The sequence below is a fragment of the Protopterus annectens genome, chromosome 1.part1 (genome assembly GCF_019279795.1).
Source record: "Protopterus annectens isolate FY-2018-M chromosome 1.part1, PAN1.0, whole genome shotgun sequence".
Lineage (NCBI taxonomy): Eukaryota > Metazoa > Chordata > Ceratodontiformes > Protopteridae > Protopterus > Protopterus annectens.
This window is the reverse complement of record NC_056726.1, coordinates 1,211,361,408-1,211,379,555: the sequence shown is the minus strand read 5'-3', so window position 1 is coordinate 1,211,379,555 and position 18,148 is coordinate 1,211,361,408. Positions and strand designations below refer to the sequence as shown.

The 18,148-nt window shown below is 37.8% G+C and overlaps 1 protein-coding gene across 2 annotated transcripts in view; it reads right to left on the bottom strand.

The window, feature by feature from the left end:
• The window catches only part of MPV17L (MPV17 mitochondrial inner membrane protein like), a 203,747-nt gene that overhangs the window by 37,667 nt on the left and 147,932 nt on the right, over window positions 1-18,148 (bottom strand). For both annotated transcript variants that reach the window (XM_044080654.1, XM_044080660.1), the window contains one exon: window positions 9,235-9,264. In XM_044080654.1, the coding sequence (XP_043936589.1) occupies window positions 9,235-9,264 (30 nt within the window). The remainder of the gene's footprint in view (window positions 1-9,234; window positions 9,265-18,148) is intronic.

The window sequence follows — 18,148 nt, the reverse complement described above, 5'->3', positions numbered from 1 at the left end:
CCATACTCTCATGTACTGCATCTGTCTAATGTCTGCACTTTCATATACTGCATCTGTCTAATGTCTGCACTGTCATGTACTGCGTATGTCTAATGTTCACATGCTGATGTACTGCATCTGTCTAAAGTCCATACTCTCATGTACTGCATCTGTCTAATGTCCACACTCTGATGTACATCTGTCTAATCACCTCTCTCTGATGTAATGCATTTGTCTAATGTCTGCACTGGAATATACTCCTATCTGTCTAATGTCTGCATTCTCTTGTACTGCATCTGTCTAATGTCTGCACTGTCATGTACTGCATCTGTCTAATGTCCTCACTCTCATGTATTGCATCTGTCTAATGTCTGCAATCGAATATGCTGCATCTGTCTAATGTCCGCAATCGAATATGCTGCATCTGTCTAATGTCCACACTCTCATGTACTGCATCTGTCTAATGTCTGCACTCTCATGTACTGCATCTGTCTAATGTCCACACTCTCATGTACTGCATCTGTCTAATGTCTGCACTCTTATGTACTACGTCTGTCTAATGTCAGCACTCAAATATACTGCATCCGTGTAATGTCCACATTCTCATGTACTGCATCTGTCTTATGTCCTCACTTGAATATACTGCATCTGTCTAAAGTCCACACTCTCATATACTGCATCTGTCTGATGTCCACACTCTCATGTACTGCATCTGTCTAATGTCCACACTCTCATGTACTTCATCTGTCTAATGTCCGCACTGTCATGTGCTGCATCTGTCTAATGTCCACACTCTCATGTACTACATCTGACTAAAGTCCACACTGTCATGTACTGCATCTGTCTAATGACCGCAGTTGAATATAATGCATCTGTTTAATGTATGCACTGTCATGTACTGCATCTGTCTAATGTCCTCTCTCTCATGTACTGCATCTGTTTAATGTCCACTCTCTGGTGCACTGCATCTGTCTAATGTCCTCTCTCTCATGTACTGCATCTGTCTAATGTCCGCACTCTCATGTACTGCATCTGTCTAATGTCCACACTCTCATGTACTGCATCTGTCTAATGTCTGCACTCTCATGTACTGCATCTGTCTAATGTCCACACTCTGATGTACTGCATCTGTCTAATGTCCTCTCTCTGATGTACTGCATCTGTCTAATGTCCTCTCTCTCATGTACTGCATCTGTCTAATGTCTGCACTCTCATGTACTGCATCTGTCTAATGTCCACACTCTCATGTACTGCATCTGTCTAATGTCCACACTCTCATGTACTGCATCTGTCTAATGTCCTCTCTCATGTACTGCATCTGTCTAATGTCTGCACTCTCATGTACTGCATCTGTCTAATGTTCTCTCTCTCATGTACTGCATCTGTCTAATGTCTGCACTCTCATGTACTGCATCTGTCTAATATCCTCTCTCTCATTTACTGCATCTATCTAATGTCCGCACTTGAATATAATGCACCTGTGTAATGTCAGCACTGTCATGTACTGCATCTCTCTAATGTCTGCACTCTCATGTACTGCATCTGTCTAATGTCCGCACTCTGATGTAATGCATTTGTCTAACGTCCGCACTCAAATATACTGCACCTGTCTAATGTCTGCACTCTCATGTACTGCATCTGTCTAGTGTTCTCTCTCTTATGTACTGCATCTGTCTAATGTCCGCACTTGAATATACTGCATCTGTCTAATGTCCGCACTGTCATGTACTGCATCTGTCTAATGTCTGCACTCTCATGTACTGCATCTGTCTAATGTCCACACTCTCATGTACTATGTCTGTCTACTGTCTGCACTCGAATATACTGCATCTGTGTAATGTCCACGCTCTCATGTATTGCATCTGTCTAATGTCCGCACTCTCATGTACTGCATCTGTCTAATGTCCGCACTCTGATAAAATGCATCTGCCTAATGTCCTGTCTCTCATGTAATGCATCTGTCTAATGTCCGCATTTGAATATACTGCATCTGTCTAATGTCTGCACTGTTCATTTTTAGCTATTGTTTTTATAGTGACATAACCCAGAGAAAGAGTTTACAACATCATTTTTTTGTTAAAGCTTGGCAATTTAATGACTGTCTCCTGACTGATTATTTTTACGTCTAGTTTAGAAAAACTTCAATGGTTATGTGAAGATCAGAAATTTTCAATGTCAAATTCTAACGTTCTATGGACTACCTTTTAAAGATTAGATTACTTCACTCTTTACATATTTTCAATAAGAAATGTAAAGGCTTGTAAAAGCCTTAAATCACCAGCATAAAAATAAACAATAGTGTTTTACAACCTCATATCCCCATCCCATTTTAAAGACATTATTGCTTTTGTACAACTTATCATAAATTTTGTTTCTTTCTGCTTTCCATATATTTCTGAACCTCTTACAACCGCTGCTTTAAATGTATCCATTATTTTTCAGTGTTTGTTATCTTCTTATAAATATTTTATTCTGAAAATACTGCCATCCCATGGGATTCACAGATTTATTTTCAGGTGAATTCTTTAAAGTGTGAATGGATGAAATGACAGACCAAAGAGACATAACAAAAGGCTTTTATTTGGAAGAGGCCAAAGCACCCGCATGTGCCATGCAGGGGGTTGCATCTCTTGTGCTCCCTAACTAAAATATCTACCTCAACACTCATCTAACTCTGGGGATAAGTTATAATGACTTCCATTGGAAGCACCTTTGGTCTATTTGGCTCTACCCATCTTGCTTTGGCAACGTGATGGAAATTGAATGTAAAAACACTAACCGTGTCCCTGTGCAAGCCCTTGAGGTTTTTGAACATTTCTGTTATGTTTCCTGTCTCCACTTCTCTCATCACCTATGACTACTCTAGAGAAAGCAACATTAACCTCCTGTTTCCCTCTTCTCACTGGTTCTGGTGCAGAACGTATGTCTACGTTAATATATATAGGGTACATACAATTGTTTTGTTATATTTTGCACTTACTTTTTGACTGTCCATATGCCTAGCAGTAGCCAGTCATTTCATTAACTCCATAGCCTCCTCATGTATCTTATCATTTGTTAAATTGTGTTGTTAATTTTTACATTTTGTCCCTATTTCAGGTTGAGCCTGAAAATGGTACATTGAAATGTCTTTCCTAATTAACAAAATAAATGTAAATGAACTGCATATTTTTTAATACTTTTAGATAATACAAATTGTAATTTGGAAGGTTTATTTTACTTTATTTATGTGTTTAGAGGTGTAGTGCACTGAATAGAAATAACCAATTGCCCAGATGAGGGGAAAAAAAGGATTTTCACAGTTTACAAAACAATAGAAGTAAAAAATGCAAAGTTATATCCGTTGTGCTTTGTCGCATCATGCAAGCCACAACATTTCATGAGATAAAACTAGAAATAATTCAAGTTAGTGTAATAAATATAGTTAAGAAGCTGAAGAGCTGTTATTAAGCAGAAAGTGAAGAGAGAGAGAAAGAGAAGCAGAAAGTTAAGGCTAGTAGGTTATGTTACACGTCCAAGCACATTGGGCTTGCTTGAGAAGGTATGATTTAAGATGGCAGAGTATGAGCTGATTTATTTTAAGTGAGCATAAAGAGTCTGTCAAAGTGAGAGAGCAGTGACAGGAACATTGCAAATGGATGAGTCCTGTCTTAAATGGTATTTGGTATTGACAAGCATTTGCAGACGGATTTTATGAAGAGGATTTTTATTTAATCAACATGCATTGCTATGTATTCATTTTTTATGACTCTACAAACTATGTGCCCAGTAATGGCAAAACCTGGAAAATACATGGTAAGTTATTATTCAGCTTGCTTATGCACTGTAGATTGCACTATTTGGTAAATTACATGTCTATTATTTTTCTTTATAACATACTTTTTGTGGTGTGTTTTGATTTATAAAATCAAAATGTTCTACATCTTGGTTAGGAACATCTTAATTTAGAGGTCACTGCAGTGCTTTTCAATTATAGCCTGAGAGGTGTATTATTACTTGGAAAAAAAGTCACTCACTGACATGCTGTATGAATTCACAGTTTTTTCCTTGTCAGAAAAGGGAAATGTCTCTTAGTAAATAAAAGCTAAAGTTGTACCAGACTACATTAAGCTGCCTGGTAACACATTACTAATGGAAGAAAGGAAAGTGAGTTTTCTTTGAGCACTTCAAACCTGAGCAAGTCATTAAACCTCTTTAGTGAGTGTCATTCAATATCTACTTATTTGCTAAATTACTCTAGAATCTTTTTAACACATTACAACCTGAAAAAGTTAGACGTGTTCTTTAAGCATCTAGGTATATAATATGAATAAAATTGAAACTGTATTTTCAGACTGTGCTCCCCTTAGAGATTGATGAACTGATTTTATCCTAACTGCTTATTGTCTTCAGTGGGAGTCACTATAACAGAAAACCATAACATTTGATCTGTTCCCCAGCAAGCTGTATAATCTAACAACCAGAACTTTAAAAATCAGTACCTTCCTTTTATGTATATACCCATACAGGTTTCATACTGGAATCATATCTCTCAACTCTTCAAATTTTCCCAGAATGTCCTGATTTTTACATCATAAGTCTGTGTTCTAACAAATCACCGAGAACTGAAGTCACTAAATAATTACAGACATTTTAGTTTTAGACTTCATATTCTTCAGAAGGTGCTTATTAACACAAATCATGTTATTCTAGCAAATGTCTAAGTTTAGAAGAGGAATATTTAAACTCTGCTCCTATTTTTGTGCCTTTGCCCCCCCCCCCCCCCATTATTTTAGTCTTGGTCCGGATTTTTTGTGCTAAGAGGTTGAGAGGTATGAGGAATGCTTACTGATACAGGAAAGGACATAGCTCTTTTTATGTCTTGTGAAGATGCACACTGCATTCATTTTTTCTCATTCCATTGAACGTTATGCCTGTTTCACTCTCCAAAAGAGAAATTTCAGTGTATTATTTAGCAAACTGTAATTTAATCTTTTATGGTTCATTGTTTTTCTTTGAAGAAAATGTGTCTACATGTTTTCCATCCTATGGTTATAGATAAATCTGTCAACAAATTTGAATGTGGTAGACAAGTATCCCCTAATGATTTACACACTAGGTGTCTTTTCATTTGGATCTAGATCACAGCACTAACAACCGTGAACACTGGGGAGGCCGTACAGACTATAGGATATTGAAGGTCAAACGTTCTTTCATCTTTCCTAACTGACTATAGGCTTACATTACTGAGATAGAAACCTAAAATGAAATATCTGCTGATCTCACAAATTCTGAGAAGTTAAAAAAGCTGATTAAAACAAAAAAATGACAGAGCATTTAAAAAGGAAGGTCTTATCTGCTGATTCTGAGACACCCTTTAAGGTTTTCAGGTCTAGAAGGTGAAACATCTTTTTTTCTGACAAATAATATTAGGAAGGAGAAGCTGGTTTTCCTGGTATTGACAGAGTCTCATCTAATGTTGATGTTGCCTAAATGTAAAACTAGACAGGCACCTTTACTGGTGTCAACCAATGACTAAAAGTTGGATTTCCCCAAGATATTTCTAAAGGTATAGGATCCCAAGTTCGGGAGAGCAGCCTGAAAAAAAATACAGTTTTCCAATGCTCCTTTATTGCTGTCCAGCCATGTCTCTACTCACTTCTTCTATTTTGATTGACTTATAAAAAGTTAGCAGAGGAGAGCCTTCAAGATCACTGCTGGTACTTGGGACCAACAGAAGCCAAAGTTTACACCTAAGCTTTCAATACTTAAAGCCATACTACCAAAGACCCTTCAAAAACAGGAAAGATCATGAATCCTTTCCTCCTTTCCCAAGGTCATGAAATGACAATAAGTAGAGCTGTAAATTTTAATAGTTCCCCTTAAACAATCAGTTGTATGGCAGAATGACATATCTCCCCAACTACCTGTCTCCATAGGGGTTCCCCAAGGATCCATCCTTGGACCCCTACTCTTCTCTGTTTACACCAATAATCTAGCCTCTGCCACCAAACATGGCACACTCATACAATACGCAGATGATTCGACCATCATCTGCTCAGCCCAGTCCCTACCAAAACTGCAAAAAGTCACACAGGAAGCCTTTTCCTCTGTTGAAACATGGTTATCCGATGCCCAATTAATACTCAACCCAAACGAAACTAAACTACTCATCTTCCAACCCACCAAACATACTCAAAACAACTCTCACTTTAACATCACAGCAAAAGACAACACCACTATATATTCAACTGAACACACCAAATTGCTAGGAGTGGAAATAGACAATAAACTAAAATTTGAAATTCACATATCCATGACCATAAAAAAGTCCACAAAAAACTAGGAGCGTTATACAGAAATAAGCAATTTCTCACCAAAGCAGCAAAGATTTCAATAGCAAATTCCCACCTTATCTCCACCCTACTTTATGCCTCTCCAATATATACCAACCTAAGGCAATGTGATCTAAACAAGCTAGAGACCTGCTACAACAAAATCGCCAAATTCGCCACAGGGGCATCCTACCGTAGTCACCACTGTCTCTCATTTGCTGAACTGGGCTGGCTTGAACTCCCTCACCTCCTTCAGTGGTATCAACTCTCACTCACCCACAAACTAGTAAACCATCCACTAAATGTCCCATCCCTCCAGAATCTACTCCAACCCTATCGCACCACCAGACCACTAAGATCCAGCAACAAAAATCACTTGCAGATCACTAAAGTCAATAACTCTGCTGGTGAAGCACTATTCTCTTGTGCTATAGCCAAATTATGGAACTCACTCCCACCCACAATTACCTCCGTACCATCATGCACCCACTTCAAAACTTTACTAAAAGCGCACCTAAAAACATGCTGGCTATGCCCTTGCAACTCTCACTCTAATATCATCCACCCCATCCAACCACTACCTTTCTTTCCACTCCACTAACTACCTTGATTATAGCAAGCTCAGATGCTCATAAGCCTAGTACTTATTATACAGCAGGAACTTCTCATTGCAACATTTGTTAATGTCTGTTATGTACTTCACAGATAAAGATTCTAGTTGTCTACTGATGTACTATGTTCTTCATCTGTAAATATGTTGTAAGTAATTGCTACATTAAATTGTTAATCGCTATGTAATCCAATGTAACTACTGTGTTTATTTTACTGTGGAGATTTTCTCCCCAGGCCTCTGCTGAAAATGGACCTATGTCCAGTCAGACCCTCCCGGTCAACAAATTTAAATAAATAAATAAATAAAATTAAGTATCTCATTTTGGATAATAAAGATTTATCCTCAAAGTCTTCACCCTCCCTGCTCACTGTTTCAGTTTTAACGATGCCTTAAACACTACTAAAAAATATATTTTAACTGGCTTGTTCCAGAGATTTTTATTTCCTGAAATAAGGGTTTCTCAAATGGAAGCACTCCTAATATCTGTGGGAAGAGTTTGTTTCCTTTTTCAAAAACTTCCAGTGTTTATGGAACAAAAGTTCAAAATATCATGATTCACATCCCAAACCACAGAGTAGCTGATTTATTGTATAAGACTGAAAGGACAACTCTTATGTCTGTTTCATTTTGAAGGCAGACCCTGCACCTCCAATAGTTACTGCACTTCTACTGTAGCCAGTGATTCCTCTTCTATTTCTGCAGGTACTTTACATTAATAATTCAACAGATTTCATAGTTAAAAGATTTTAGTTCCTAAAATCAAAAACACAGAGTTTGCATTTGGGGTCTTCAGTGTTATTAACAGGGCTAACATGACACTCATACTTATATGCATATATATATATATTAAATAAAAAAATTCTTTGCCCAACAGGATGGAAATATAAAACTCTAACAAAAATAAAATAAAAAATACCACCAACAATGGTGCGACCTCTGCAATAACAGAAGTACCTTTATTAAAAAACTAAGCGCTTTCACTCTGCAACCTCAGAGCTTCATCACACTTGATAAGCGCTTTCACCCTGCAACCTCAGGGCTTTATCAGAGTCGATGCCTGGTTGGCTCCAGAGTCTTTACCTGGAAACATTAAAGCTCAAGATTTTGGATATAGCAATTCCTGGAAAACATTTGTCTTGTCTTGCTAGCATAGATTCTTTAACATTTTGAGAAGAAGAAATCCATCTGCCCCATCATTTCATAGAAATTATTTATTTTTTAACATGTATCTTCATTGATGCCCTGACCAACTGCATTTTTTCTTTATAAGTCAGTGGAAATGAAGTCTAGCAAACTTAAAAACTGGATTAGAAAGGTATACTTTGTTATTTTCATACTGTCTTTATATGACCTGTTTGATTTTAACATACTTTTCATAAAGGATTTTTCACGTTATTACTATTATTATTATTATTAGTAGTAGTAGTAGTATTTTCACAGAATAGATATACAACTCTGTTTCCAGTTATTAAGTTATTAAGTTATTAAGTTATGCCATATACTTTATGAAGTAAAAAGACATAAAGAAGAAACAATGTAATTGATTGGCTTGGCTTGATATAACATACTATGTAAGAACTTGTATTTGCTTTCCAAAACATTATTCTATTTTAGCGGACAGACTGAAACACAAACAGGCTTTTTAGCATTAGTTTGGCAATAGAAGTTAAATTTCATTTGGAAAATAATCTCAAATATTGTAGAAATCTTTACATTGTTAATACACAGTAGTTGTTAATAGAGGACTTTTATAAACAATGTCACTGGAGTGACATCTCTGGAATGCATTGAATTTACTCGCAGGACAAGCAGACTGAGTACACAGACCCCCCCCCCCCCAAATAAAACACTGAGTGCTCCTAGGTATTCAGGTAGTAAGAGGACAAAGAAACACAAGTGCCTAACAGAGTACCTATTGTGTTTTTCAAAAATGATCTTAAAATGTTTTCCTACTGCAGGAAAACACTACTCGCCCCAAGAAGCTGTCACTGTTAAATATGAATAGATAAATAGATAGATAGATAGATAGATAGATAGATAGACAGACAGATAGATAAACTATGCACATTAGTAATCTATCATTTGGATCCAGAAGGCACAACAACCTTCCAGACATCTAACACTACAAAGACAATATGCTTAACAAGATAAAAGTCAACTGTAACATCAGCTAATCCTTTCTTTTCTGGTCAAGCAACATAATACACAATTCAGGAAAAACCTGACAGTAAAACATTTGTTTTTGTGTGACATAAATAAGTCTGATAACATATAATGCATATGTTTTTCAGTGATAAAATACTAAATCAAGAAAAAAAAACAGATTACCTGAACAGTGGACCAGTACACCACTCCAGTCTGAAATAGAAAAGAATAAAGCAAGCTCATCAAAGCACAGTGTTTACAGGTACACATTTAAATTGTGTTAAAAAGAAAAGAGTCTGTGAGACAGATTCCAGAATGGCATGGTATAAAATCAGAGACTAATAAGGTAATTAGACAGTTGAAAGAAATACAAATAAGTATAGCATATGCAAGCCAAAATAAAATCGCCATTACACTCTACAGTAGGTAAAATCTGTTGTATAAGCTCCTTAAGAAACTGAAATGTTGTAAACTCCAAATGTGTTATCTCATGGACCACAAGAAGGTACATGATAAATGATTAGTTATACACACATAATGCTAACTGTTATAGAAAACAAAATTAAAGGATTAAAAATGATGTATATATATGAACTCTAAGTTGACAGTCTAGAATTTCAAAACTCTTGACACTTGAACAGAGTCTAACTGTGCAAAAACAGAGTTGCCATACAGTAAGCCTGACATCAACACCCCTCAGAGTACCCCCTTCCTCTTAGGTACTGGGGTCTAAGAGTCAGTAAATATAAGTGGTGGGGTGTGAGGGTGCAGCTGAAGAATGGAGGGACAGGGGGTGCATCCCATGTAAAAACAATTTAGAGTATGTCGTGTGTGCGTGTGCATGTGCATGTGTGTGTTTTTAATTTAATTTCAGAAGTATTTGTCATTTTAGAATTTTTTTATGACTGGAGCAATTTCAGAAGTATTTCTCATTTTAGAATTTTTTTTATGACTGGAGCTTTCAAATTCTACTTTGTGTATTATCTGAAGGAATGCCCAAACCCCAAAAGAGCAATTTATCAGATTTATCCCTCTCTGACTGCAACTGTGATATGAAGGGGGGGGTTGAATGGAACAGTAACATTTATGAACTACACTTTATAGCAATGGGATAAATACTTTGAAAACAATTCCCAAAGATGTAGGTAGTATTGAAGTATTTTTCATCCGTTACTATCCCTATACTTTCCCCTTTTCCAAAGAATTCCACATAATTAATTCCTCCTACTTCTGACGTCCCACACTTCTTACTACTGGCTGCAAAAATCTCTACAGTTGTGTATTCCTTTACATTCCTTCTTTGCTAGCAGTAACGTCTGGTTCTTCTCTATACTGTGTGCTTCTGCTTCCAAAAGTGTACTGTTTTCTTTCCCGTCAATGTAGCATAGCATAATTACAGATATTTATAGTTTATTTAATTTGTTGTCTGAATATCTATTTTATTATAAATATTGCATCATATACTATATTTACTATTCTATGTAGAAATATTGTTTGCTGGAGCTTTTCTCACTGGGTCTCGGCTGAAAATGGTTTCTTCCCTGTATGACTGTCCCAGTCAACAAAAAAAACAAATAAACTTTTTGTTTCACTTGGAGCAGTGATAGTCTGCTTTGTATTATATCAGACAGCTATCAGAGAGAACATATATCTTCACTGTCTTTATCTGACTGGGGATATAACACAGGGTTTCCTAGTGGAGCTGTGACAATTTGTAAGTAGGGTGGCGTAAGCCAGGGAACCTTGTTGGCTAGGCTTACTTAGGCCCTTGGGCCAATAGCCTAGTACCTACCTATGAACCTATGAACCTATGTATTTGTATTTTGTAGAAGTAGAGAAAATGTGAAACAAGAGACAAAAAATGAGTTTTCTTTGCATGTTGTTTGGAAACATTGAAACTGCCAGTTAATTATTTTAAAATTGAAACTGCAGTGGTTTGACAGCCCTTTGACAAATGCCAAATTAGCTGTGAAACTGTGACATCTGACTGTTCTTTTAACAAATGACAAAAGCTGTCAGACATAACAGTGATTAGATTCTGTACAGTCTGTGACTCTGTTCTATTTTTTAACACAGGTTTCATCTTAAAATAATTACCCAATGTTCTTGAGGTTTGACCAATCATGTTAAGTTATTCCAGAAGGCCATTTTCTAAATATATATGTACACATGCACATATATACAAGAGCACACATTTGCTGATACAGGAAAAAGAAGAAGAAGAAACGTAGGTCCTTCAAGTGTGCCTAAGTACTGCAGGTAGCACACCTGAAGTGCCTTTCACTCATCTTCATCCTTTTTTGTACCTTTACGAGTACATTTAAACCCCTCTGATTCTTAACTACTTTTTCCATTGATACATTCCAGGACCCCAGCATGCTTTGTAGAATGCCACCTCTTGGGTTTGTCAGAAGTCTTCCCACTTCCATTTCCTACCCATGCCTTTAAAACTACAGAATCCTCCCTTTTCAATGTCTTGATAATTTGCATAATATCTTCATTTCTTTTCTGTTCTCTTCTGCAGTAGGTTGATTTCTTTAATCCTTAATTTGCACTCTATGTTGCACATTCTCTTTACACCCTTTGCAGTTTTCTGCCATACAGTTTCAGTCACTATAGTATAATTTTTCCTGATATACCTTCTACAACTCAACTGAATTTTACTCATAATGCAGTATCTGTACCCTGTAAAATGGAAAAATGAAATCAGAATCTGTACGCACCACACCTCTGGCAGTGCACCCCAGAAATCTTCTGGCTTCTGATATTGTCATTTCATAGTGCAAACCTTGAATTAGCATGGAGGTGTTTTCCTTATGTAGCCATGATAAGGTTACTCTTCTGAGCACATAACTTAAAGCAACAAAAGATAAAAATACATAACTATTCTGAACAAGACTTGTCTGAGCATCAGTTTCTCACTAGTTAACAGCTTATTACTTAGATGTAACATCTCATATCGCTTAACCTCTTACTCTTAGTGCAAGAATTTTAGATCAAGCCAAAAAGTGTCTGTGTGTGCTGGGGGGGAATGGCCAAACACTGTGGATATATTTTAATATTGCTCTTATAATTTTAGAAAGTTGCTAGAATAGCAGGTTTTATATTAACAATTTCTGAAGGATATGATGTCTGGAATTCAAATGTCTACCATAATTAATTACTTCAATCCTCCTCCTCAATAATTTGCCAGCAAAAAACCCAAATTTTATGAGGGACAGACCAAAAATATGAACCAAAAATCTGGGGTATTCTGTGAACTTCTGTACAATTAGGAGGTATGTCCCACCCTTATTAACAATAGCTGCCAACTTCTGCTTTTTATTAAATGAAAGGTTTCCTATTCACATTTAAAAAATTGGCAGCCAACTCATACAATTATTCCTTACATTTACCTCTAGTGACTGAGGGAATTGATGGCTTTTCTGAAGTCCAGATTCATTTCAATCAGTTGCATAGTTTGCATTCTAGAAACAGCAACAGTCTATGTTATACAATTATTTTTGTAATGTTTCTGTGAGGCAGACCAGTTTGCTATTAACTATATTCTTTTTTGGCCATTCTTCATCAAAGCAACCATTATGGTTCAAGCCAATCTTCAGTTCCATTACAGTTTTTCTCAATTAAATCATAGAAGGATTACCCAGCCAATGTTTGGTTCTTCCAGCAACAAACAAGATATCCAATTTGAACTTAATGTTTTGCCTTTCTGAAGTCATCTAAGCTCTTTGTTTATATATCCCTAATTCTCTTCCCATTACTCCAAATGTCTCCATGCATAACTGCCTTCCTCTCCTAAACCTGTGTCCTGATTTCCATTATTTTATTAATAATGACATGAAGCCCTAATGCTTATAGACCACCTTGGTCCACTGCTTCTCACAGTCCCACCATTTTCTACAGTAAGCCACTCTAAGACTGAATATTCCTGAGTTCATGTACATAGCTGAAATATTTCTTATGTCACTCCTTTTATCCTTTAGCTACTTTCTTCTATGGGTCTGCTAGGACTGTCAGATGACATTAGATGCTTGTTTCCTGGACATTTTGCTTAGTTCTCTCTCTCACTGTTCGCCCCACTTTTATCCCAGTTACAATCCCTCAATTTTAGATAATTCAATTCAGGGCTCATTTATGGGTCTTGAGGTAACTTAACCTGATACTGAACACAAAGGATCAGCTAAAAAAATACACTCTTCTGTGCAGTAGAAATGTCCACTTATCTGTCTTCTTTCCTTTTTTTATTTCCTACCCGCTGTCATTTTTCTTAAACAAAGCATTGTTTATTGAGCAGGTGAAAGCTTGATAAAAGCCGTACTGTTAGTGAAATCGCCTGATGAGTGTTGCATCCTAGCATATGGTTTCTGTATCTCAGGTTCTCAGAGAAAATGACATAAAGACAGACCGAAACAGAATTGTTTCCTAATATCATTCTGTAATCATGATGCTTGTTTCACTTTGCAATGTTTTGTTCTTGTCACATATGGTCATTTCCATCCTAAGCCCTTCTTCATTATGCTCTACAATTCCTACAGAGTTGTTCATTACGTCTAGATTTTTTTATATTTCTTCTCTCCTAGACCCCAGGCAGGTCTAAATTTGCTGTACTGGGTTCCTACACTTTTCTCTTATTTATCCTCCATGTCCTGTCTTAGAATCATGACTCATACCATAACCTGGTCTCTGACAACTTCTACCATCTCCACCCTCATCCTGCTAATGATCAGTTCAAGACCATGCCCTCGTCTTAGACCAGCATATTTCTCTTTTCTTATGGTCTATCATTGTTGTTATACTGCTTAACTCACCAAATCTCTTAATGCCCACTGTGCTCTTGTCATGAGCACAGCAATCACAAACAAAGAAAAAGAAGCAGATTAGCTAATATCTATATAGCTTTCCAGACAAAAATGTTGTTGTAGGCCTGTCTGCCTTGACATCCCACTCAGTGTACCATGCCATGATTCCAGACAAAGAATGTTGTTGTAGGCCTGTCTGCCTTGACATCCCCATTCAGAGTACCATGCCAAGATTCCAGACAAAGAATGTTGTTGTAGGCCTGTCTGCCTTGACATCCCCATTCAGAGTACCATGCCAAGATTCCAGACAAAGAATGTTGTTGTAGGCCTATCTGCCTTGACATCCCACTCAGTGTACCATGCTAAGAAGTACCTGTAGAAATAACTCATAATTTTAGTGTTACTCTTGATCACCTCTAAAAGCCCATTTACAGATTTTCCATCTGTTACTCACAATCCAGCTTGGTGGTGGCATAGCAATCATTCCAAGATGTGGAATATTACAAGCATAGAATATTATATTTGGTTTGCTTAATACAAACTGTATTACTTCTTTAGTTTTGTTAAGTAAACTGAGAAGATCAAACAGTTAAGTATTCATTTGCACTGGAGATGCAGGGAGAAATTTTTCAAAGCAAAAATGGTATATAATAAGAAATATAAACATAAGCAAATATTTTCAGACATATAGAAGTTTGCAGTAAAGAATTTAAAATGCACACATTTAATGATGTACAAAATGTACTAAGACGTATGAAAGAAAAACAACAACATAGGTATAAATAATTCAAATGAAAAATACAAAATATGTAATGCATCAGTACTCCAAAACAGGGGCCAACTACCATATTCACATGGGCCAGATTCAGGGAGGTTGCTGAAAGGTCTAGGCCTTGTGTACACCTCAAGGTAAACATTTCTGATTTGTGTTGTGCTGGGCTGTATCACAAATGCATTCCGGGGGAGTAGCCATTTCTAATTAGCCCTATGCCCCCCCCCCCCCAGAAAAGCCAGCAGTAAGGCATTTTTTGCAGAGAATCATCCCAGAATCACTCTATAGCATAAATTACCTTGGCTGGTCATATTAATGAATATGACCAAAAGACTGTATTCACTCGATCGTGTTAGAAGTAAATGCCACGGCATTTAGAGGGCAGATAGTGTTGGGGTATGTGTGCATTTGTGGATATGTGTGGTTGTACATGTGAGTGCATGCATAGGGATTCATGGTTTCAGGTACATGTGTGTCTGCCTGGGTGGTCAGAGTTGGGGGGGGTCTAGCTGAGGATAGGTATTGTAGATGTATGTGTATGTGCATGTATAGATGAATGGGTGTGTGTGCCTGTGAGTGCGATCAGGTGGTAGGGCTGTGTGTGTGTGTGTGTGTGTGTGTGTGTGTGTGTGTGTGTGTGTGTGTTTTGTGTGTGTCTGAATGTCATGTATGAGTGTGAATGGGGGGTGCCAGTGCCAAAGCAATGCATGGGCCATTAGTGGTGACTATCACAGGAAAGTACTGATTTTCATTTGCAGTAGGTAGAGTGAGTCAGAGACATGAAACTTAGCCAATAATGAGGTCTTTCATCAATACGGCTAACATGTCTCTGAATCTCATTTTCCTGCATTGCAGGAATAGTCCCATTTGGCCATAGCTCTTATCTCTGATTATAAGTTCTTTCTGATTCCCCAGTAATGGTATGTAATAGGCAATAAATCAATAATAGAAAGTATAACTATAAACAGTGATGAGTGGATTGGAGGTTGGCATACTGGTTAAGTCATTTACCTCCTAGACACAATATACTAGGTCTGAGTTTCACCTTTGAAGGAAATTAGCTAGGCGTATAATAGCCTACAATGGCAGATAACCTAGTACTTATCCATAAGGGCTCTATGTTTTGCACTGAGGTGGTGAAAATGCATTGAAATATGAGCAGAAAGTGAACAGGTAACCTCTTCAAAATAATTAGGATTACAGGCAATGCAGAACAGTACTGAAGGGTGGGTGCACACAGCTATTGTATGACAGCAGCACCGTATTCTTAATAGGCTAAAGCAGTTGATTGGAGTGTACTAAAATGAACAAATGCTGTCAACTGAATGGCATATATAGTATTTTTAAAATAAATGTAAAGGGGTAGTCTTGAGTAAGTTATGAAAGGTAAAAAGATATAACAGAAAAGAGCTGAGCAGATATAACACATAACGAAAGAAGATATTGCCATACAGATTAAGGTTAAAAAGACAGCAATGAGTTATAGGATAAGTAATGGTTAGTACTCATGGAATCTGTGACGCCCGTGCCCTGGCCCAGAAATCAAGGAGCCTCAATCCTCACCACTAACACCAGTGAGGGGCGTCTCATATAGGAGGAAATGATAACAAATACACACAGTAAAGTGCAATTTCCCTTAAGAGCACACAGAGATCACAGTCAGTCCGGGGCTGGTTGCTCCCTTGCTCTCCAGGTCCCCAGTAAGACTCCCCACTGACACAGCTATAGGGTCCAGATCTCAGCCTAGTGGGCAAGCTAAAACCTCCAGCAACCTCTCTGTCCAACCAGTGCTTCATGTCCCTGCCCAAGTAGCTGACACACACACACTTTGAGATAAGAGTTTACACGACAACACAGACACTACTGCGGAAGGCTGGCACAGGTTCTCCAGCTGTGTCCCTTTTAAGCAGACTACACGGTAGTACCACTTGCCACCACCCACTAATATTTATCAGCTACTCAAATGCCCTTAAAAGGGTGTCCAATTAGATCTGTGCAATATTATTATCCAATTGGTAGTATAACTAAACAGTCAAGGCTTATTAGAGTGACTTGGTACAGGATCCTTATATACATGCAATGTACTCTTAGAGCTTAACTTATCTCTACACAAAACAGCCACAGTTGAAATGTTTTAAACTATTTAATAATAAATAATAAAAACACAAGAGAATACTTCTTACTACACAGTGCTAGTCAAGAGTTCAGAGATCTCAGAGAAATATTTAAAATAATTCAGTAGTACAGTTCTGACATCACAGAAAAACACTTAGTCTAATCTTTTAGTTTCTAGCTATTTCTAAAAGAAAACCCAAGTCTAACATAACTTACATATAGAACAGGCAGAGTGCTGATGTGTTGGATGGTCAAGACAAAAATGCGTAATGCCCTCTGATTCTCTCTGTTTTTAAAATCACATTCCTGGTTGCCATTACATCATTCTTCACACTTTCCTGGGTTCCCAGGCTAACAGAAACTACATTTACATTCTTAACATCTCCTTGTGTTATCTTGCAGCTGGTCAGGAAGCAGAGCATAAAAATACATTTGCATGTTTAAATCTAGCAATTTAACTCTTGGTTAAAACAATAGAAAGAATGTCTTCATCTAGACAGGCTGGAGCCAACTTTAGATCAAGGAGTCACAGCATGCTTTACTTGGTCAGCTGGCAGCTTTCACATTTCTCTCCCCTGGAGAACTCAAGCCAGTTTTTTTCAAGTGACCCTTGAGAAATGCTGCTTGAGAGAATTAGGTCTATCTGAGTATACCTTACCCCGTCCCCTGTCTTGAGAGCCCATCTGCATTGGCATTGTTAATCCCACTGTGGTGCTGCACTGACATATCATATGCTTGCAACCCTAGGCTCCATCTTAGCAACTTGGCATTTTGCTGGCTGGCTCTGTTTAGCCATGTTAGGTGGTTGTGATCTGTCATAACAGTGAATTTCCTTCCATACAGATACAGCTGAAGTTTCTGCAGTGGCCACACTATGGCTAGACATTCCTTTTCTACAGCTGCATATCATTCCTCCCTGGGTTGGAGCCTACAGCTGAGATAAACCACTGGGTGCTTTTCTCCCTCTGAAGAAATCTGGCTAAGTACAGCACCCACCCCATGGTTTGAAGCATCCACCTGCACAACAAATGATTTGCTGTAATCTGAACTGGCTAACACAGGGGTCCTTCCAAAGCTTCTTCAAGCTTCTGGAATGCCTGCTCACATGCTGGGGTCTGCACTACCTTATCTGGCCTATTCCTCCTTGTCAGGTCTGTGAGGGGAGCAGCTTTAGTACTATAATTGGAGACAAACTTTTTGTAGTACCCTGCTGTCCCCAAAAACACCCTCACCTGCTTTTTAGTAACAGGTGCAGGCCATGCCTGAATGGCTTCCACTTTGGCAGGTTTTTGCCTTATCTTCCCACTCCCCACTCTATGTCCTAGGTAGGAGACCTCTGCCATACCCACCTGACATTTGCTCGGCTTAATGGTCAACCCTGCCATCTGTAGTCTGCCCAGTACCTCCCTGG